Source organism: Rhinatrema bivittatum, chromosome 3 (assembly GCF_901001135.1).
Source record: "Rhinatrema bivittatum chromosome 3, aRhiBiv1.1, whole genome shotgun sequence".
Lineage (NCBI taxonomy): Eukaryota > Metazoa > Chordata > Amphibia > Gymnophiona > Rhinatrematidae > Rhinatrema > Rhinatrema bivittatum.
In genome coordinates, this window is record NC_042617.1 from 246,827,919 (window position 1) to 246,851,959 (window position 24,041).

The 24,041-nt window shown below is 44.3% G+C and overlaps 1 protein-coding gene across 1 annotated transcript in view; it reads right to left on the bottom strand.

Annotated features, from left to right (window-relative positions):
- The window catches only part of MOXD1 (monooxygenase DBH like 1), a 211,900-nt gene that overhangs the window by 51,453 nt on the left and 136,406 nt on the right, over window positions 1–24,041 (bottom strand). The window contains 3 exon segments of the mRNA XM_029594406.1: window positions 6,266–6,432; window positions 11,377–11,479; window positions 22,180–22,359. Of these exon segments, the coding sequence (XP_029450266.1) occupies window positions 6,266–6,432; window positions 11,377–11,479; window positions 22,180–22,359 (450 nt within the window).

The following is a 24,041-nucleotide window of genomic DNA, read 5'->3' on the forward strand; positions in this document are numbered from 1 at the left end:
TCTCTCACATATATAGGCTCTTCTCACTCTCTTACACTTCTTCTCATGTGTGACATACTCATATGTGTGCATTTGTGACACAGCCTTTCACATACACATACACACACACAAACACATTTACACTTGTTCATTCTTTCAACCATACACAGTCTGTCGCACATGCACGCACACATGCTCTCAGGGCTTCCGCATATCTTCAGGCCACGTTGGGATGTGGTCTGCTGCAGCCCCACTGCAGCAGGATAGGTGATGCTGGTGGTTCCACAGCAGCCATCCAGCACATCCTACCCAAAGGCCGACACTGCTTACTCACCAGTCACTGTCAACTCTCCTTTCCAGATCAGTCCCTTCTCATGCTTTCACTAGCCACTGTCACCCCTCCCTCCAGATCAGTCTCTTGCGATCACCAGTCATTGTTACCCCTCTCCTAGACCAATCTCTCTCTCCAGTCACTGTCGCTCCTCCCCCCAGACCAGTCTCTCTCTCCAGTCACTGTTGCTCCTCCCCCCAGACCAGTCTCTCTCTCCAGTCACTGTGTCATCCCCTGCCTCCATACCAGTTTCTTTCTCCTCTCTCTCTCTTCAGTTACTGTCACTCCCCCAGACCAATCTCTCTCTCTCTCTCTCACTTGTATCACCCCTCCCGAGTCTCTCTGTCATCAGTCACTGTCACCCCTTCCCCCCAGATCAGTGTCTCTCTCTCACCAGTCACTGTCACCCCTCCTCCCATACCAGTTTCTCTCTATACTTGTCATCACTCCCCCTCACCTCTCCAAGACCAGCGTCCTCTCTCTCTCTCCTCTCCGGAAGGGGGGAGGAGCTGGGGTGTTATTAGGTTAAATTCAGAGCAGACGCTCCAGTGGTAGTTTATCACCAGCTCACCCCAGTGCTGCTACTGAAGTCCAGGACCTGCAGAGCAATACCTTGCTGTTATGACGGTCGACCACGGAGGCTGTGGCCGACCGCACTTACCTGCCTTCTCAGCAGTACGGAGACACCAAGAGACCTTCCTCTGAGGCAGGATTACTGATGCTACCAAAGCCCCGCCCCCTGACATCACCTAGACATGTGCGGCGATGTCAGCCTTTCCTTTTAAAGGGGCCAGTGTGGGAAAGAACCGGGCCAGCCCCAGAAGTTCCTCACTTTGGTGGGGGTATTTAGGCTGCCTTCTACTTGCTACCCGTGAGTTAGCAAGGACTTGAATTCGTTCTTGTCTACGTTATTCTGCTGCTTCCGTGCTGCCGCTGGAAGCTCTCCCTCTGCCCTTTGGGGTAGCTGCTAACCTGGGTACCCGCTCCTCGGGGGCCCTCTGCTTTATTTCAGGTGCCTTACAGGGAACAGGTACTCGCTCCTCAAGGGCCTGCTCTCCCTGCCTCGGTGCCTGTACCTTCTACATCAGACCTGGAATCGCATATCAACAGCAAACACCTAGTGAGTACTCTAACTCTCAGTCTATCTCATCCACAGTATCTCCTCGCTGGCAGACCTGCTGCGGAACCTCCTGACATCATCAAGGAGATGATGATGTCAGGAGGTTCCTCCTAATTAATGCGCAATCCATTTCCAAAAAAACTCTAATCCATGACCTCCTTACTGATGACAAACCGGACATACTTGCCATCACAGAAACATGGCTAAAAGAAACTGACACTGCCCTCATCAACCAACTACCTGTTCAGTCATACGACATCTTCTCTATTCCCAGACCCAAAAAAAAGGTGGTGGTCTCCTATTAGCTGCCAAAAAGGCCTTTAAATTCATGAACAAACCCATTTCACCTCCACACAAACTAGAAATCAGTCTCTTCACCGCTCCCAATCTGCAAATCTGCCTAGCCTATGCTCCACCAGGTCTTCTAGAAAAAAACCCATCTATTCTAATTGAATATGTCTCTAAACACATAAACATTCACCTCCCAGCAATTATCCTTGGTGACTTCAGCATCCATGTTGATGCGACGCCCCTCACACCCGCCTGCGAGGCCATTTTATCTGCCTTAAATGCACTAGGCTTTAAACAACTTATTTCTAACCCCACTCACAGAGCAGGACACACCCTGGACCTTATTTTCACCAACTCCCAAATTCAATCTAACTCACTCACCTGCTCCACCATCCCATGGTCGGATCACTTCCGTATTGACAAGTCCTGCTCCATAAATAGTTCCTCTACTCCAATGCACACCAAAAAAACCATCCAATTCAGACGCAACTGCAAGCAGGAAGACCTAGTAACAGCCCTCACACAGGAACTTAATAAACTCGACCTAACAGATGCAAATACTGCCCTTGAATCTTGGAACCTCATCACTAATGCTATTGCTGATGACCTTTACCCCATGTAATCGCGCCTTATCGACCCTGCTAGTAAGAAGAAACAACCCTGGTACTCCATCGAGCTAAAAGCCATGAAATCCAGCCTCAGAAAACTGGAGAGGAAATGGCAAAAATTCCCAACGCCTCTCTTCTAGCTACATTCAGAACCCACCTCTATACCTACAGAACAGCCATCGACAAAGCAAAAAGGGACTTCTACGCACATAGAATACACCACCTGCAATTTAATCCCAGGGCCCTGTTCGAATTAGTAAACTCTTTAACTAAATCCAGCTCTAGCGGCACACATTTTTCTGATGAACTGGCCAAATGCGATGACCTTGCCACATTCTTCAATGCGAAAATATCCAATATCATGTCGCGTTTCCTCCCGTACATGTCTCATCTGGCTGCTATCTGAGTAACAATACTGCAAGGCTCACTGCACTTGATACCATTTCCACTTTGGAAACCGAATCTATCCTAAAAAAAAATGAGACCATGCACACACCCTTCAGACATCATTCCAACTAAAACGCTCCTCTCCATCCCTAGCATCATCACCACACCCATCTCAAATATCATCAACAGCTCAATCACGCTTGGCATCATCCCCCAGAAGCTTAAACATGCCAATATCAAACCTATTTTAAAAAAACCCACACTGGACCCTTCTGATCTTTCCAACTTTCGCCCTATTTCTAATCTGCCTTTCATTGCTAAAATCCTTGAAAAAGCAGTCAACCGACAACTAACAGATTACCTCGACTAACATAACATTCTATCTCATTCGCAATACGGCTTTCGAAGACACCATAGCACGGAGACCCTACTAATTGCACTATCTGACTACATTCTCAAAAGCCTCGACAAAGGCATTTCTCATATCCTAATTCTCCTGGATATCTCAGCGGCCTTTGACACTGTAAATCATAAAATTCTGGCCCAACGCCTCTCTGACATTGGCATTACTGGCACCACCCTGCAATGGTTCCAATCCTACCTGCAAGACAGACAATACAATGTACAGATAGGCAACTGCACCTCCAAAACCATCCCCCTGCCTCAAGGTGTTCCCCAAGGATCCTCCCTGTCCTCCACATTGTTCAATATTTACCTCCTCCCTCTCTGCAACCTCCTATCTAATCTTGGCCTCCCGCACTTCATTTACGCTGATGATGTGCAAATCCTTATACCTGTAACAGACACTCTCCAAAAAGCTACCGAAACATGGAATTCCACATTATAGGTTATTAGCACACTCCTGACAAGTAACATTTTAGCTCTCAACACAGCCAAAACAGAGCTTTTGTATATCTCTCCCCAAGGCATCGCCCCTCCCCTGCTAACTGGCTGCAACCCCCTCTCCGCCACTGACCACAACCAACAGGTACGCAGTCTTGGCATTACTATTGATAACCAGCTTTCTCTTAAAAAACACATCAACAACACACTTAGAGCCTGTTATTTCAAACTCCACTCTCTCAAAAAAATTAAACCCCTACTGCACCTCAGTGATTTTCGTACCATCTTACAAGCATTTATTCTTTCGAAAATTGACTACTGCAATGCCCTGCTACTATGTCTACCTAAAAGCACGCTACTGCCTCTTCAACTACTGCAAAATGCTGCTGCACGCATCCTCACTAACACACACAAAAATGACCACATCACTCCTGTTCTAAAAAATCTGCATTGGTTACCTATCGCTGAAAGAATAACTTATAAAACTCTCACTCTTATCCACAAAGCTCTCCACAACCAAAACATGCACTGGCTCACGGAACACCTTACCTTTCATAAGTCAAACAGACCAATAAGGCAACAACACAAAGCTACCCTCAACATTCCCTCACCTAAACTATCTAAACTTGGATCCACAAAAGCTCGCGCTATATCTTTAGCTGGACCTGGCCTATGAAACAAAGTCCATCCCTTCCTACAGCAAGAACCTTGCCCAAAAAAAATTTAAGCAGAATTTAAAAACCTATCTATTTAGACAAGCATTCTCCGAACAGCCCTCCCTCCCCCTCTAGCCCTCCCAACCTCTTCTTTGTCTGCCACTACTCAATTATTTAATTAGCCTTGTAATTAGACTTCCTACCTGAAATAGTTATTGTTGTGAGTACATGTACCTTTCCTCCTAATTCTCTGCTATATTTAATTAGCCATGTATTTCGACCTCCTATCTATGTAATTAGACCTCCTACCTGTACATTATGATTTTGTGAGTGCATGTACCAGTATATTGTTATTACTCCCTTATGTTCTTGGTTCCTCCGCCCTCATATGCTATTTTACATTGCTCACTGTTGAGCAATTTTATGTGTTGCGATCTTTGTTCTCTGTAAAGCTCGTTTAGCTACCGTTACGTTTTATGTGAACCGAGGAGATGTTCCCAACGTTCATCGGTATATAAAAGCTTATAAATAAATAAATAAATAAATACGGGCTCCCTCTGCCGAGGTCCCTGAGACTGCAACTACCAGACTGCCTCACTACTGCCACCTCTGGTGGCTCTCTTCAAGCTGTGTAATAAAGAACTAAACTGTGTTTTGTGCATTACGAGTCTAGCCCAGTGCTGTGACTCCTCATGGGGCTCCACCCCGTGAGCGTGGTCATCTCCCACAGCACCCAAGGATCCACCAAAACACACTTAACTATAACACGTGCTTGTTCTAGATCTCCTGCTGTGCTCCACTTCAGCTGTAGCCCTGCCCTGCCTCAACCTCTGGTCTCTGTGTGCTTACCTCCCTGCCTACTGTTCTGCTGCTGCCTTGGCTTTCCCATCCAGTTGTATGGTTGTGGTCCCCGCTCCCTCTCTGTGTTCTTCCTCTTCCTCAGGCCCCCACTGCGCTCCTGTGCTAAGCAACAGAGGGAAAACCGCAGCTGACCAATGAAATGCGGCCCACTAACTTTGTAAAAATAATAATGCAGCCATAGCCTTAACCATTTTTTTTTTTTTACTTACATGATATCCCGCAGGACCGGCACTCAGGCAGCGCACAATATGGATGGCAAATGGCACCATCATAATTTGAGCAGGGCAAAGCATCAAGGCAAGGAGATAGTTGCACCTTAGCTTCAGCCCTACTGCATGCATAGTAAACCGGTGCAGCAAGAGGCAGAATAAAGTGGTGAGCCTGTGCGCCACAACAACGTTGGACACTCACGCTGCACCTCTCTGTTTTTAAATGTGTGCTGCTCTTGTAACATAAGGCACTGAGGTGAGGCAGATGTTGCACTGGCATTTTAGGGGAGCCTTAAAATTCTGCCACCTCACTCTGCCTCTTTATAGAACTGCCCCTGCCTTCCAGTCTCTGTCTTATCCCCAGGCTGAGTGAGACGGGGAGTGTGCACTGAGCAATGGATGTGACTCATCCTGAGTGCTGGAGCAGCAGCACTGGCAGTTACGTATGGCAGCCAAGGAAATACACTGAGCCAGCTGTCTGCACTCACGGACTTCTCCCTTCTCCTGCACTTGTATGTAGAGGGAACTGGTCCATTGAAGGGTTAATGTGTATCAGACTCTCTCTCCTATCTCAGACCATAGAGTTCTATACTGCCTTACAGGAGATGCCCCTCCTCATAAGGCTCAGAGACAGTGAGGAGATTCCTTCCACTACAGTAACAGCCTCCACCAGTTAACTAGCAGCACCCAGCATGCACCTCAGAGAAGGCACCCCTCCAGTTTTAAAGCTGAGTCACTTCGAAACAGCTGTCTGGGAAGAGTTCAGGAATGGCAGAGACTGTTGAGAGAATAAAAGGGGGTAGTAATAATAATAAACAAAGCCACCTCTTGCAACAGACCTCAAAAACTTGGAGTCATAAATTCTTGTGTGTGGCAATTTTTCAACTTTGTGCCCAATCTAATTATATCATTCTGCATTACTTTTCAATTGTGTGCTTAATTCCTTGGAAATATATGCTAGACAAAACAGATGCGCCAACCTCTTCCAGGCATTCCAAAGTGCAGTGTCCCTCCGAGATGTATTCAGGCATGCCTGGTGGGATCATGTGATAAAGGCTCACCCAAATACCCGTCTCAATCACACCAGCATCGTACTTCCGTAAATGTGGTGTATAAAACATCTGTATTCCAGAGCTGTCTATTAAACCTGTAACGACAGCAAAAGAGTTCTCTGAGAAGGCTAACAAAGACCAGAGTTATATATTGCTCCACATAATTAGTAATACAAATCAAAAGGATTTTATATGGCACCTTTAATCCAGCAGGCTCCCAATGTGCTTTTCTATATATAACCTAGGACAGCATAGAAAAGATTTTAAATAAATAAAATAAATAAAATATAATCACTCCAGAAACACACACTCAGCCAGCTCTGGGGTGCACGGTCTTGGGACAAATATTTGGCTCCTGCATTGCATGAAGCCTTCTAAAGATAGCACGAAGGCGAGAACATGTTTGCCTGTGTACTTTGTTTTTTTTTTTTATTATTGCCCCTTTAGGAAGTAATTTTGTAACATTGCACATAAGATAGCCAGCAAATCTGCACATAAGTTACACCAATTTTCAAAGCAGACTTATGTGCATAAGTCAGTTTTGAAAATTATCCCACCAAATCTACCCTGCACACACTCACATCTGCTATTTAGTGTATGTAAGTTTAGGGGGGAAATTAACATGCATCTTGTTTGAATTTTCAGACATAAGTGCATAGGTTCCAAAATTCCCCAGCTTCTCCCCCAGGAATGTCTGCACTGAGGGGCCGATGCAATAAGCAGCGTCTTAAAGCAGGCGCTTGTACTGAGCACCTGTTTTCCTCATGCGTGCACAGCCGCATCCCCTGGGCACCCGATACGATATTAAAATGAGGTGCTGCATTAAAAATGACGAGCTAGGGAAAAATTGTGCGTCCCTAGTGCTGAAATGCATTGGGCACCCAGAATTGCAATGAGCACGCATCTGTTCCATCCGGCTTCAGGCTGATTTTACCAGTTGCTATTGTGTCTGCATGTTGTTTGTGTATACTGTGGGTGTACAGTGCGGGTATACAGCGTGCGTCCAAAGCATGCATCCAGAAGTTTTCTTTTTTACATCAAGCCATTATATTACACCTATATTTTGAAACATCAATGATAGTGGTGCAACGATACTAGTTTGGAGGAACCACAGAGGACAGTAATTTTTAATTTATCACTTGACTCGCGGATTGACAATGTCAGCCGGAGTTAAATTTGCTGTGTTACAAAGTGTGCACAGGGCGCCCGGCAATTTTCTACCTTGGAGGGTAATAGCTAATAGCCTCGTCTACATGGGATTTACAAGTGAGGAGTGCGTTTTGGATGCGATAATCTCACTGCATCAGGTGATAGTCTAGTGCGTCCAAAACGCACGTACAACCACACGTAAAACTGTGTGCTAGGATGGGCGCACTTTATTTGCATTGGCCCCTTAGTCTGGGTACACTTACACATGAACAGAACACACATACATAAGTTTATCCCCATATCAGGTGGGCAATTTTATAAAAGCCCATTTCTACGGGCAATACTCAGTTTTACCTGCTTTTGAAAATTACCCTCCCCAGTGTCCAAGTTTACACATAAGAGACTATGCACAAAGCTTTGCATGCATGCTAAGGCATTTAACATGCTATAGAAATAGTGTGCTCTGCAATAATAGCCTAGCATGCACACTAAGCCATTCCCCATGAACCTTATAAATGCTCAAGTTTGCACATACCTGTATTTAAATTAAGATGCGTAAAATACAAGCAAGGCTTTAGCAGGCACATACAAAACAGCGTTGTTGTGACAGCTCTACAGAAAGCGCCAGCTAGGAGCCCAGTATCAGCCTACTACAATACTGGCAGAAGAATAAGTTTGCCAAAGGTACCGGGAGGATGGAAGGGTTAGGGCTGAGGAAGGAGGAAGGCAGAGGGTGGGTCATTGCTTCCAAATTAGGACGAACCAATAAGTGGGTGGGGGGAGGTAGGCACCTAACCCCTAGCACCATTATTTTCACAATTCTGTCAGAGGGGTTTGGGCGAGGCTCAGCCTAGAAGAGCGTTAGTTGACATATTGGTTGAAGAAGGGGAGGTCATGCTTTGGGGCACTAGGACCACAAGGTAATTTTTTAAAATCGTAGCATGGCCACTTAACCAACTATATTCGTTTGAAGACATCCAGTTAAGTCTAAAGTTATCCTAAAGTTATCAGGCCACATGAGGCCAGATAACTATAACCTAACCGGTAATATTCAAAAGAAAGCTGGTTAGGTTTAAAGTATCTGACTGAAGGTAGCTGGATAAGTAATTGGGGAGATTCTGGGGGACATTTATTCCACTGAATATCTAGAATAATTTATCTGACTACATTTAGCCAATAAGTTATCCATTCTAAACGTGCTTATAATATTAGCTCTTAACGCAGAAATTCTCTCTGCAAAACTACACCAAATAGCAGGTGGGTGTATATAGTTTTGTTGGGATCTTTTTAAAGCGAAATATGTGCATACTTTCATTTTATAAATTAGTGTAAAATATTCGGGCCCTACGCATATTACACTGGCTGAAAATTATCAACTTAAAGGATAACTTTTAAAGATCTCCGCGTGGCCCTGTATTTGCGTATCTGGTCTCTGCAGATTATAAAATACAAGTTATAAATTACAAGTTTCTAAATAAATAAATACAATAAATAAATATCCACCCCCAACATATGCGAGTATGTTTCAGTGCATACGAATATCAGCAATGCATTGAAAGCACATACTTTGTCTGTTTTATAAAACATATGCAAATACATTTTACATGCAAAAAAGTATAACTTATTCGGGCAAACCCCTGATTTACTTTGATATATTTTAAAATATGCTCACACATAGAAAATCACCAGTTTGCTGATATCGCCACCAGTTCACCCAGTCTGTCTCCACTTCACCGACCCTCCTAGTACTTCACCCAGAACTCCCCCCCCCAAAAAAAAAAAAAGCCGACAAGTCTGATATCAATCGAGCTAGATAATTAGCCGGTGTAAAACTGTGCAAATAAGGTGCCTGATGAATTTGCATAATTCTCTTACAAAATAGCAACTTACTCACGTTGCTCTTGTCCTACAACGCCCCAGACCATCCCTTTTTTGTACAGGTAAATGTGTGTGCGAAACCGAAAATACACGTATATTGTTGATGTTTCTAAAATAGCTTGTACACGAACACAGGGTACTTACACACATATATGCTAATTTTACGCACGGAACCCTTTGAAAATTAACTCCTTAGTATGCATGCTTTTTTTTTTTTTGCATGTTTGTTAAAGAGGCATCTTTTTAGCAGGCACATAAAAAAAAAAAAATCTCACCTTTGCCTGCCACATTTGTTGTGTTCTCTACAGTTATTACTGGTTATTTAGGTATAGCACATTCTAATCAGGAACAGTGAACTTCTTTATTATTTCCCAGGCTGCTCTCTGGTGCCCCATGATTACACAGGAATTTTCAAAGCAAAGTTATGAGCATAAGTTCACTTTGAAAATGCGGGGTAAAGTCTCGCACAGTCATAACATTACCTTCCCAATTCAAAAGACATACATACTATTTCATAATATAAATACACAGAATGATAATAACACCCTTGGACGCAATTATAAACAAATTCTGACAGCATTCGGCCTGACACGCCATCATACTGTGCAAAAAATTTTAAAAACAGTCTTAAACACTGACTATGGCTCACTCCGAGAAACCCGCCTAGTATACCAGCGCTCACCAAAGGCCTGTGCAAGAAAGCCATGACTTTAACAGTTTTCTAAAACATAAGCTTTGTACAGGAGTGCTGCTTTTGTAACTAATTCCAAAGCTCAGGCATACAACCTGAAAAAGTGCATGCACAGGTCTTAAGTCAGTTTAATTTTCTTTCATGCTGGAGGTTCCAAAATGCTGTCCAAGGCTTTAGTGGGAATGTATCTAAACAGCCAATCTCTGAAAAAAGAAATAAAATGAAAAAAAACAAAAAAAAAAAGAGAGACTTCCCCTATTAAAGCTGTAAAACTCTAAAAACCCTCATCAGAGTTTTACATTGACAAAAGTGGGCAACTGGGAGCCAGTGCAGCCTCTTCAAACCTGGAGAAACATGATCGTAAGATATCTGGTTGGAAAGCAATCTGACCGCTGCATCGCTTTTGAACACTGGCCTTCAGCAAACCATTCAACAGTCTATGCTGGACAGCGAGTTGCAGGTAAAACATGAGCCAGACACATTTGCAGGCCAAATAATTTTGTGCCTTGTCATTTGGGGGCAAATTTCCATGTTGTCTAGGTTTTTCCCCAATGAATTTATTTATTTTTTTCATATGTTAGGAATAATACGCACTGTTTCTGAATAGTAGGCACTAAAAACAATAGAAGGAAAAACACAAAATGTTGTGCTTTTCTCTAAGATTTTGCTTTGAAAACGACATGAAATAATATAGTCAATGCCAATGAGATGTCATTTCAAACGAATGCACCACCCTACTCCCTTCCCAGTTCCTCTTCCCATCCCTCCACTCCCCAGGAGTTTCTTCCTCACCCCTCCTTATCCAGCTCCCCTCCTCTGAAGGCTTGTTTCACTCATCCCTTCACTACTCTGCACCCGCACCCCTCCTCAGCATACTGGATTTCCTTGCAGGCTCAGCTCTGCTCTCAGTTTATGATTCCCCCTCCTCCAGAGCCTCGTATCACTTCCCTGCTCCAGCCTCCCTCAGCCCAGGAACATCTGTTTTTTCTAGACCCGCTCCTGCCTCCTCCTTCCCTGTGGCACTTCTCTCTGCACTCAGAGATTCCAGGACAGAGCCAGGCCCAAGTCTGCAAAGTTCACATAAGACACTCCACCACCTTCATGCCCTGAGTCCTGGCAGTTCAGCAGTCAGCATCTCCCTAGTGCCAGGGCCACAGCTGCATGTAGTGCTTCCCACCCTCAGCTTGGAAGTCCCAGCACACTGACCTGAATCTCTCAGCTAAGCAACGCTGCACTCACCACACCATTTATTAGGCATCTCTTTGGTATTAACTTGTTTCACATTTATGAAATGTGTGCTATATTAGTAAAATTGGCTTACCTTCTAGATATGATGGGTTGTCATAGTGAATTTCCATAAGCACGTACTTAGGGTCTGCTGGTGTGCCAATTGATAGGCCAACATGAGGAGGATAAGTAAATCCCTAGATTGGGAAATATAGACAGTTAACTGTTAAATGAGGATGTATGGGTTAGTGGTTAAATTGTCAAATTATGTAGCAAAACAAGTCATGGGTTTCAAGTTAAAACACTGTGTGACTTTAGAAAAGTCACTTTTATTTCCTTGTATTTCAGTTTAACCAGATGGAACTGGAACCGTGTTACTTTTCTGGAATTTGTTTTAGTTCAGAGCCCTCACAGGAGGCTGTGCGCATATATCTGAAGAATTTTGCAAAGCATGGTCTGAGTTTATATAGGTTAGGAACGCAACACTCTCAATCTCCCACATGGGGGAGCTACACACCCACGCTACTTTTCTATTCCCTCTTCCCCCCATAACAACAGAATAATCCTTCTGGTTTCTGATAGAGATCTTGCAAGATCTCTACATACACATACAGAAACATAGAAATTAGGGATGTGAATCGTTTTTCAACGATTAAAATTATCGTCCGATAATGTTTATATCGTCTTAAATCGTTATAGAACACGATACAATAGAAATTCTAACGATTTATCGTTAAAAATCGTTAAATCGTGTTAGTGCGCACTAACTCGAGTTAGTGCGCACTAACTCCCCGTTAGTGCGCACTAACTCGATTTAGTGCGCACTAACTGAAAATGATACAAATAAACACTTTCCAGGTCACTGAAGGTCAGTTAGGAATGAATATGTGTTCCTATTGGCTGGCTGCCCTCTTATCTATTGATATTACCAAGGTTACCACTGAGGTGATGGTTGGGGGGATGGGAAATGGAACTGGAAACTAACGAACACCAACAGAAAATGAAACAAAGTGTTCACACTTCCCAGGTCAGTAAAGGTCACTTAGGAATGAATATGTATGTATGTATTCCTATTGGCTGGCTGTGCTCTTATCTATTGATGTTACCAATATGGTTGGGGGGATGTGAAATGGAAACAGTTGGAAGCTTGACAAAAAAGTAATGTAATGATCAGCACTCACGTGACTAGAACTTGTTTGTTTATTATTTTTGTTAGCAGGCACCTGAAATGCTAGTGCATGTTGAATTTGCCAATCACTGTGCATTTTAGAAAGGTGGTCCTGGCTGGAACTGTACACAGTTCAAATATATGTAATTGATTGTTGGTAAGTGTATTTTTTAAGTAGCCACACTGGCACCAGTATGTTTACTTTTCCTCCTACTTAACTCACTAGCTCAGCTTTGTAAGAAGGGCTTCTCTGCTTGTGTGTTGTTTTTGTTTGGTGTGAGGAGAGCAGAAACATCAGATCTTTATTCAATCTACTACAGTCATCTCTTACAGTGCCCTATCCCTATTAATACCAGGAGTGTTGTGATCTTCCTGCACACAGTGCCCTAACCCTGATACCAGTCTGAGACAGCTCCCTCCCTGCATTACTAGTGAGAGGCTGGCTTCACAGACAGGGGGGAGCTGCCTGACCCTCACTCCTGACTTCCCCCATGTCCCAGCTAGTGAATGGTGTGTGGGTGAGGGGGGGGGGGGGAGGATGGTGAAGTCTGAGACAGCTCCCTCCCTGCATTACTAGTGAGAGGCTGGCTTCACAGACAGGGGGGAGCTGCCTGACCCTCACTCCTGACTTCCCCCATGTCCCAGCTAGTGAATGGTGTGTGGGTGAGGGGGGGGGGGGGGAGGATGGTGAAGTCTGAGACAGCTCCCTCCCTGCATTACTAGTGAGAGGCTGGCTTCACAGACAGGGGGGAGTTGCCTGACCCTCACTCCTGACTTCCCCCATGTCCCAGCTAGTGAATGGTGTGTGGGTGAGGGGGGGGGGGGAGGATGGTGAAGTCTGAGACAGCTCCCTCCCTGCATTACTAGTGAGAGGCTGGCTTCACAGACATGGGGGAGCTGCATGACCCTCACTCCTGACTTCCCCCATGTCCCAGCTAGTGAATGGTGTGTGGGTGAGGGGGGGGGGGGAGGATGGTGAAGTCTGAGACAGCTCCCTCCCTGCATTACTAGTGAGAGGCTGGCTTCACAGACAGGGGGGAGCTGCCTGACCCTCACTCCTGACTTCCCCCATGTCCCAGCTAGTGAATGGTGTGTGGGTGAGGGGGGGGGGGGGGGAGGATGGTGAAGTCTGAGACAGCTCCCTCCCTGCATTACTAGTGAGAGGCTGGCTTCACAGACAGGGGGGAGCTGCCTGACCCTCACTCCTGACTTCCCCCATGTCCCAGCTAGTGAATGGTGTGTGGGTGAGGGGGGGGGGGAGGATGGTGAAGTCTGAGACAGCTCCCTCCCTGCATTACTAGTGAGAGGCTGGCTTCACAGACAGGGGGGAGCTGCCTGACCCTCACTCCTGACTTCCCCCATGTCCCAGCTAGTGAATGGTGTGTGGGTGAGGGGGGGGGGGGTGGATGGTGAAGTCTGAGACAGCTCCCTCCCTGCATTACTAGTGAGAGGCTGGCTTCACAGACAGGGGGGAGCTGCCTGACCCTCACTCCTGACTTCCCCCATGTCCCAGCTAGTGAATGGTGTGTGGGTGAGGGGGGGGGGGAGGATGGTGAAGTCTGAGACAGCTCCCTCCCTGCATTACTAGTGAGAGGCTGGCTTCACAGACAGGGGGGAGCTGCCTGTCCCTCACTCCTGACTTCCCCCATGTCCCAGCTAGTGAATGGTGTGTGGGTGAGGGGGGGGGGGGGAGGATGGTGAAGTCTGAGACAGCTCCCTCCCTGCATTACTAGTGAGAGGCTGGCTTCACAGACATGGGGGAGCTGCATGACCCTCACTCCTGACTTCCCCCATGTCCCAGCTAGTGAATGGTGTGTGGGTGAGGGGGGGGGGGGAGGATGGTGAAGTCTGAGACAGCTCCCTCCCTGCATTACTAGTGAGAGGCTGGCTTCACAGACAGGGGGGAGCTGCCTGACCCTCACTCCTGACTTCCCCCATGTCCCAGCTAGTGAATGGTGTGTGGGTGAGGGGGGGGGGGGGAGGATGGTGAAGTCTGAGACAGCTCCCTCCCTGCATTACTAGTGAGAGGCTGGCTTCACAGACAGGGGGGAGCTGCCTGACCCTCACTCCTGACTTCCCCCATGTCCCAGCTAGTGAATGGTGTGTGGGTGAGGGGGGGGGGGAGGATGGTGAAGTCTGAGACAGCTCCCTCCCTGCATTACTAGTGAGAGGCTGGCTTCACAGACAGGGGGGAGCTGCCTGACCCTCACTCCTGACTTCCCCCATGTCCCAGCTAGTGAATGGTGTGTGGGTGAGGGGGGGGGGGGTGGATGGTGAAGTCTGAGACAGCTCCCTCCCTGCATTACTAGTGAGAGGCTGGCTTCACAGACAGGGGGGAGCTGCCTGACCCTCACTCCTGACTTCCCCCATGTCCCAGCTAGTGAATGGTGTGTGGGTGAGGGGGGGGGGGGAGGATGGTGAAGTCTGAGACAGCTCCCTCCCTGCATTACTAGTGAGAGGCTGGCTTCACAGACAGGGGGGAGCTGCCTGTCCCTCACTCCTGACTTCCCCCATGTCCCAGCTAGTGAATGGTGTGTGGGTGAGGGGGGGGGGGGGTGGATGGTGAAGTCTGAGACAGCTCCCTCCCTGCATTACTAGTGAGAGGCTGGCTTCACAGACAGGGGGGAGCTGCCTGACTCTCACTCCTGACTTCCCCCATGTCCCAGCTAGTGAATGGTGTGTGGGTAAGGGGGGGGGGGAGGATGGTGAAGTCTGAGACAGCTCCCTCCCTGCATTACTAGTGAGAGGCTGGCTTCACAGACAGGGGGGAGCTGCCTGACCCTCAATCCTCCGGGGTATTGTGATCTTCCTGCACACAGTGCCCTATCCCTGATACCAGGGGTGTTGTGATCTTCCTGCATGCAGTGCCCTATCCCTATTAATACCAGGAGTGTTGTGATCTTCCTGCATGCAGTGCCCTATCCCTATTAATACCAGGAGTGTTGTGATCTTCCTGCATGCAGTGCCCTATCCCTGATATCGGGATGTGTGCAAGAAGATCACAACACCCCCGGTATCAGGAATAGGGCACTGTGTGCAGGAAGATCACAACACCCCTGGTATTAGGGATAGGGCACTGTGTGCAGGAAGATCACAACACTCCTGGTATTAATAGGGATAGGGCACTGTGTGCAGGAAGATCACAATACCCCTGGTATCAGGGTTAGGGCACAAGTTCTAGTCACATTGACTGATCACATTACTTGTTTTGTCAAGCTACCAACTGTTTCCATTTCCCATCCCCCATATACTGTCAGTAGGAAACTTGGTAACATGAATAAATAAGAGGGCAGCCAATAGGAATACATATTCATTCCTAAACTGACCTTAACTGACCTGAAAAGTGTCAAATTGTATCATTTTCAGTTAGTGCGCACTAACTCCCAGTTAGTGCGCACTAACTCCCATTAGTGCGCACTAACTCGAGTCAGTGCGCACTAATCGGAAAAAACGATTTTTAATGATTTTTTAACTAAAAAATCGTGCCTAAGACGATTTTCTTGCCCTGCCACACGATTTCTATCGTTAAGACGATATGGAAAACGATTCACATCCCTAATAGAAATATGATGGCAGAAAAAGACCATATGACCCATCTAGTCTGTCCAGCCATTTAATTTATCTAGCGCTTACAATTCCCATCACTCAGAAATCCCCTGCATTTATCCCATGCTTTCTTGAATTCAGATACCATTTTTGCCTCAACTACTTCCACTAGGAGGCTGTTCCATGCATCTACTACCCTCTCTGTAAAGAAATATTTCCTAAGATTACTCCTGAGTCTATCCCCCTCATCCCATGACCCCTTCTTCTAGAGCCTCCTTTCCACTGCAAGAGACTCACCTCTTGTGCATGGAAACCTTTGAGATATTTAAACATCTCTATCATACCTTCTCTCTCTCTCCTATCCTCTAGGGCAGTGGTTCTCAACCTTTTTTTCTGTTGGGCCACACCTGATAAATAGTTCCCACATGCGTGACACACTGAACACATGACAGTCACAGGGCTAACCCCACCCCCCGACCCTCAGTAATGGGTATGAAGCAGAACTACAACATTCCCCATACAACTCACCATACAAAAAATATATATTCTGGTGTTCTCAATAACAGCAACACAAACTCCCTCTACTACCAGGCGCAATAGCCCTACTTATAAAACGACAGCAGTTCACCACCAATGCATGTCCTATTGAGAAAACACAACAAATAAGGTAAGGTATTTTACATGCCTACATGTTGGTAAGGTCATACTACAAGATTGACCTTCCCCAAGTACGGAAATTATAAATAAGGAGTCAGAAACTGGAATGGAAACCCAAAAAAGCCATTCTGCGTGCAGTACAAAACTGGAGAAATAGAAATAGAAATATAGCACCTAACATAGTCCCAGGATCTGCAATAATGTACACAAACTAATTTGCACAAAGTTACTCCTGCATTATGGCATGCACTCAAATGGAACAACTCTACCTATAAAAAGGCAAGACTACAAATATTAAACCAGGCCCTAAACACCAATGCACCTCCCATTAGGAAAACAGAAAGAGCCAAGCTGTTAAAGATTCCCACACAGAAATAACTGTAAAACGATACTAATAGATGTTTCAAAACAGCTGATGAACAGAACATCATCTAACAATTAAAAACTCTTAAAAATTATTAAAGATTCTCCAAACACCAATACAGCAGTCACATCACATAATACCCAATAATTAAAATGGCAGTCAATCAAGAAAAATGAACTTAAAAAGCCACCTTTACCTACCCTCTCCAGCAGTTCTCCTACTCCTTTTCCTTGGAGAGACAACAACCAGTCTCTTCTCTCTCTTAGTCACACTCTCAGGACCAGTTTCTATCTCTCACAAACCAATCATCTCCCCAACAGTCTCTCTCTCTCTCTCTCTCACTCACACACACACACACAAACAAACACATACCAGTCATCTCCCTGATCAGTCTTTCTAACACATACACACGTCACCTCTCTGACCAGTCTCTCTCAATCATACAATGCTCTCTCTCTCTCTCTTATTTATACGCAGGCTTCCTTCTTATGGAAAAGGTTTGTTGTTGATTGTGCATCATTAAAAACTTTCAAGTATCTGAAGGTCTGTATCATATCTCCCCTACTCCTCCTCTCCTCCAGTGTATACATATTTAGGTCTGTCAACCTCTCCTCATAAGTTATTTGACGGAGACTTCCCACCATTTTGGTCACCCTTCTCTGGACTGCCTCCATCCTGTCTCTGTCCCTTTTGAGATACGGTCTCCAGAACTGAATACAGTACTACAGATGAGGCCTCACCAAGGACCTATACAAGGGGATTATCACTTCCTTTTTCTTACTAGATATTCCTCTCTCTATGGAGCCCAGCATTCTTCTGGCTTTAGCTATCACCTTGTCCTATTGCTTTACCATCTTTAGATTGCTAGATACTATCACCCCAAGGTCTCTCTCCTGCTCCAACCACAGCAGCCCTGCACCCCATCGTATACAGTGCTTTCAGATTACCGCACCCCAGATGCATGCCTCTGCACTTTTTGGCTCTGAATCCCAGCTGCCAAATCCTTGATCGGTCTTCAAGCTTTCTTATATCACTTTTCATTTTCTCCACTCTTTCAGGTGTGTCCAGATATTAGTATCATCCATAAATAGACAAACTTTAGCTTCTATCCCTTCCACAATGTCGCTCACAAAGACATTGAACAGAACCGGCCCCAACACTGATGCCTGCTGCACTCCATTTAGCACTGTTCTTTCTTCAAAGTAGATTCCATTTACCATCACACTCTGTCTTCTATCCATCAACCAGTTAGTAATCCATACCAAGTGCCCACTCCCAAGCTTCTCATTTATGGTCTTCTATGTGGGACTGTATCAAAGACTTTACTAAAATTCAAGTAAATCACATCAAGTGCTCCTCCCTGATCTAATTAGTCACCCAATCAAAGAAATCAATCAGATTCATCTGACAGGACCTTCCCCTGCTGAATCCATGCTGTCTCAGATCGAGCAACCCACCAGATTGTAGATTGTTCACTATCCTTTCTTTCAGCAGTCACCATTAATTTTCCCACCACTGAGGTGAGGCTAACCGGCCTGTAGTATCCAGCCTCCTCTCTGCTCCCACTCTTGTGAAGTGGGACCACCACCACTCTTCTCCAGTTTCCTGACACCTTTCCCGTTTCCAGGGATCTATTGAACAGGTCATTCAGCGGACCAACCAGCACATCTCTGAGCTCCCTCAGTATCTGTTAGATTCTGCAGAAAGGATCCTCCAGTCTACATCCGGCAAATTAAAATCTCCAACAATCAACACTTCTCCCTTCCTTCCAACCTTTTGGATGTCTGTCTAGTTCTTCTGTTTGAGTTGGATACCTGCAAACCATTCCAGTAAAAATGGATGACCCATCCTCTTTTTTTTTTTTTTTAGGATGGCCCATAATGTTTCTATCCCCTATTCCTTGCAGTTCAGATCCTTGGAATTGTTTTTGACATAAAGAGCTACCCCTCCTCCTTTTCTGTCCTCTCTGTCTTTCCTTAACAAGTTATTGCCCGGTATGGCCGTATCCCTATCATGAACCATGTCTCCATAACAGCAACAATGTCCAAGTCCACCTCTACCATTAGGAATTGCAGGTCTGGGATTTTATTTCCCAGACTACGAGCATTCTTGCTCATAGCTTTCCAGTGTCTCTCGTTCAGTATACTGCTTATCCTGGACTTTAATTTTGCTTATTCAGCTGACTTTTGTTATCCTCTTCCCCCATTGCCTTTGTTTTTGTATTTGGTTTTCTTTTTGTTTTTGGGGGAGTAACATTTCAATGTCTTTCTGTCACCCCCATCATTTAGTTTAAATGCCTTATGGCATAGGATTTGAATTTATCACTTAGTATCCTTTTTCCTGCCACAGACAGATGTAAGCCATCTTTGACAAAGAGTCCTTTTCTGTTCTATAATTTGCCCCAGCCTCCAATTTATCCAAAACTTGGTTCCTTACACCACATTTTGAGTCATGTGTTGAATTTATGTACACGGCTTAGTCTTTCTTTCACCTTTCCAAGAACACATAAGACTTCTGAAAAGGCAATAGACTTCGCCATGTGACTAACCTGCTTCATCAGAGACTGGAAGTCTCTCTCTCTACCAGTTGGATGCTGTTTCTAGCAAGGTTGTTGGTTCCCAGATAATATCAACTATAGTGTCAATGCTTTCTTCTTTGATTGCATTGACTATTTGAATAGCATTTCTACTGGCCGATGATCCCAGAAAGCTTTAAACTATAGTGTTCTCCTTAAAAAGAGTTCCCAAATTAGTGCCTCTGATGACTGAGTTACCCAGCACAATGAGCTTTTTCTTATGGTTATTATTTGTATTCTGGAATTTTGCGAGCATTGGGTTTCTTCTTTCTTTTCAAATACCTCTTCAATAAAACAAATCCAGATAAATATGTTAGCCAGATAATTCTTATGCTGCTAACTTACAAGGGATATTCAGCAGTACGACTATGCTGCTGAATATACACCAAAAAACACGAATTAGCTGGATAAGTTATATCTGGATAATTTATACCTATTATTGGGCAGGACTAACTTATCCAGTTAAGTTCAAATATCAGCACTTATCTGGCTAAGTTAACCGGATAAATAACTCCTCCCTAAAATGCACTTTTCCTGCCCACCACTTTGCTGGATAAGTACTTATCCGGTTAAGTATTTATCCGGCTAAATATCAACCACCAAATGGAGTTGGATATTCAGTCACCGCCACTTAGCTGACTAAGGGGGTCATTCGCGTGCGATCACTAAATCGGGGCGGAGTCCGCACCGGAAGGGGAGGAGTCAGGGCGGGCTCCGCGATGACTTCGCTGACGGTGAAAAGGTAAGGGCCCTTTTCGCTGTCACTAACGCGCCCAATAGCACCACCTTTTATGATGGTGCTATTGAGTGCAAAAGCCGGCAGCGATTGCACCACAGAGGTGCGATCGCTGCCGGCTTTCGCAGGGCCGCCCCTCGCTTCGCCCCCCCGTTACTGCGTGATTCAGGAAGCCGTGGAAGCTTAGAAAATCTAGGCCAAAATGGTGCTAAATATTGGCCTCTAAGAGACTTTGTTTGAGATGTGGCTCCTGGGTCCTTTATCCAGGACTATCAGCCCAGGGCTTACAGATAGACAGGCAGAGTAGAGACATATTTTAAAACTGATTTTACATATTCAACATCTACAGAATCTCTCAAAGGCATCAGGAATCTGATGTGTGAAACACTGCCAATCCCATTATCTCATGCAGCAATGATCGACAAGATTAAAATAGTACACAGACCCTGGCAGGAGTTTCCCAGGGAACCTTTTCCTGCTATTTTAAAGGAAAAGAGAAGCCCTGATGTGGAACTTATACTTTGCACCTGATCAGAAGAGTTAGCCTACCCTGGAACCCTTCAACAAATAGCATATGCCACAAATGAATTTAGAAAACACTATAATTGCCTATTTATTTGTTTACCGATAGGGTTCGAAACTAGAAATTTAGGAGCAATGCTAGACTCCTAACTACATATGTATGCTCACTTAAAATATATTGTTAAGGCAGCATTTTACAAATTGAAGATATTACAACCACTTAAAGGTATTCTATCACAGAAGCTCTTTAGAACAGTGCTGCAGACCATGTTATATGGTCAGCTTGATTATTGCAATGCCCTATATGGGGGTTTGCCTTAAGTTCACATGCGGCTGCACGAATGTTAACGGGCATTACACTTTGCATGGTCATATTATGCCTGCATTGGTTTGTCTTTATTGGCTTCCAATTGCATGGTATGCTCATTTTAAATTACTTTCAATCATTCACAAATTATTGCAGGGAGATAATCCCTGTAATTTGAGTAATGTTTTGAAACCAAATACAATATAACAAAGGAAGGCATATCAAACAGGCACCATCAACAGATTAACAAACAAATAACTGGTGCCTGAGTATTTCACAATATACTTTATTAATCATACATCTCCACATATATATTATATTAAAATCACAATTAAAATAGTTCTCACATTTCCAACTTAGGGTCCTACTTTAGGGACTCGATAAAACCCAAAAGTAAAAATCACTATGAATGCACACAATTCAACATAATTTGCCACATCATTTTTTATAAAACACATTCAAATATGTTTGGTAGCAAGCTGCGTGTGTAATCACAAAATTGAGCTTTTATTTATTTCCAACACAGCTTAATGCAACATATCTGTAAACAAAAAAGAATAAGAACTATATTAACTACTCAGGCATTACATTCCTTGGGCTTTCAATTACTTGTTATACTTTTATTGTACCAGTTAAAACTGCAAATTTCATGTGTGCAGGCTTTTTCCTGTGCAGGGCCAGTTTTGTGGAATGCACTTCCAGTTGATATGCGAGAGGAAAAGGATATTAAACTTTTTATTGTATTTTCATGAAGCTTTTAATTAAATTGATGTCTGTCTTGTATATTTTATGATTGTACATTTTTTACATTTTATGTGACTGTTTATGTTTTCTGCTTTTAGTTATTATGAATGTTACTTGTAATCCACTTTGATCTAAATTATTTTTAGGAATTTGTGAACTATAAATGTATATAAATTAATTAATTAAGCAAGAGGTTTAGTTAACCATATATTATCTCTCATCAGTAATCTAATACTGTGCTCTATGTTAAAATCTGACTAAATAACCATTAGCCCTACCTCTCCGCCAATGGCCCAAGCAAAAATAACAGTCTCACATGTGAGGAAGACATCAGGCATGTTTGGATGGTAGCATTCATGGCTGTAGTCCAGCACACTATCGTTCAAACTCCGGTCGCATTCATACAATAAAATATGGTGCACAAGATTTTCATGGCCTTTCTGGATCAAGGGTTCAACCTATTGGATAAAAAACAGAGAATTTAGCACAACTGTATCTGAAGAATATTAGAAATCAAAAGAAAATGTAAAAAAAAGATATATTACTTATTAATTACTTAATTCACCATTATAGTTTCAAAAAGTAATTTACATGTACTACTGGACATTGACACTAGAATTGGGAAAATATTTCTAAACATACTGCAATCTGTTGAAAAAAACTCAAGAGATTTTTACTAAGGAGTTTTCTTTCGGGTGTATATGTTAGATGTCTACAACTTTGGGCAATGCTAGCTAGACTTATCATAAAATTGTATATACATTAATTTACCCACTTTCTGATCACTAAATATCTGACTAGCCCAAGTAACCATTTCAGTGATTGATGTTCCAAGGTTGTATAAAGTTCAGAATAGTCTAGATAAGTGAACTTGTGATCAGATGCAGTTGGCCATGGGGTACAACCCTGCAGTAAGTCGGCCTGCCTAGTTTGGACCTCGAAGGAGGATGGTGGCGGTCTGCACCTATCTTACCTATGGCTGCCTCTTTTCCCCTCACAGCCACCATTCTGACTCTACCTCTTTCTTGAATACATATATATACAATTCAACAGCTGTTTGGACCTTAGAGGTTTGTGCTGCTGCCTCTCTTCTATCCACTTGCCTCTTGACTGAATCTCCAGCTTTTCTGATTATTTGATCTAGCTCATGTCCCAGGACATGACATTGCTAAAATCTATCATATTCCTTTTTGGATAAAACTGCCCACACAGATCTTACAAAATTCTGCTTTACAAAAGATTATCTGCAGTTAGGTACCATTACATCAAAGGGAGTTCCAAAAAAGGAGGTAAAATATTATAGTCAATAAGGTCAATACTGAGCAGTGCAGCGAGCAGGTGAAAGTTATCCAGTTTAGCAAGGATATTGAGCAGGACCACGTAATTCCCCCTCTGAATGTACCCAGCTGACTTTAGGAGAAAGTTCACAGTGTCCTGATCTAACTATGTAAGTTTAGCCTGGTAGCACTCAATATTGATGCTAATCGGCTCACATCCCTAAAACGCCCCAGACCCCAGACTCACCCAGATTTAAAAACAAAAAAAACTAACATCCATCCATTTGGTAGCCTAGGAAATTGTAAACTCAAGAATTTGCCTGGTAAAATCCCAAACTGGGCCAGGCCCACCTCTTTGAATATCATCCTCACTGTGATCTGGTATAGTATTACATGCTAGCACAAACATTTCATCACTTAAAAAAAACATCTTTCCCCAATAGGGATGTGAATCGTTTTTTGACGATTTAAAATATCGTCCGATATATTTTAAATCGTCAAAAATCGTTAGAGCCACGATACAATAACAATTCCCCCGATTTATCGTCAAAAAATCGTAAATCGGGGGAAGGGGGAGGGGAAGGGGGAGGGGAAGGGGGAGGGCGGGAAAACCGGCACACTAAAACAACCCTAAAACCCACCCCGACCCTTTAAAATAAATCCCCCACCCTCCCGAACCCCCCCAAAATGCCTTAAATTACCTGGGGTCCAGAGGAAGGGTCCCGGTGTGATCTTTCCCTCTCGGACCTCCTTGCGTTGTAGAAATGGCGCCGGCGTTGTAGAAATGGCTCCTTGCGTTGTAGAAATGGCGCCGGCGCTACCTTTGACCTGTCATATGACAGGTCAAAGGTAGCGCCGGCGCC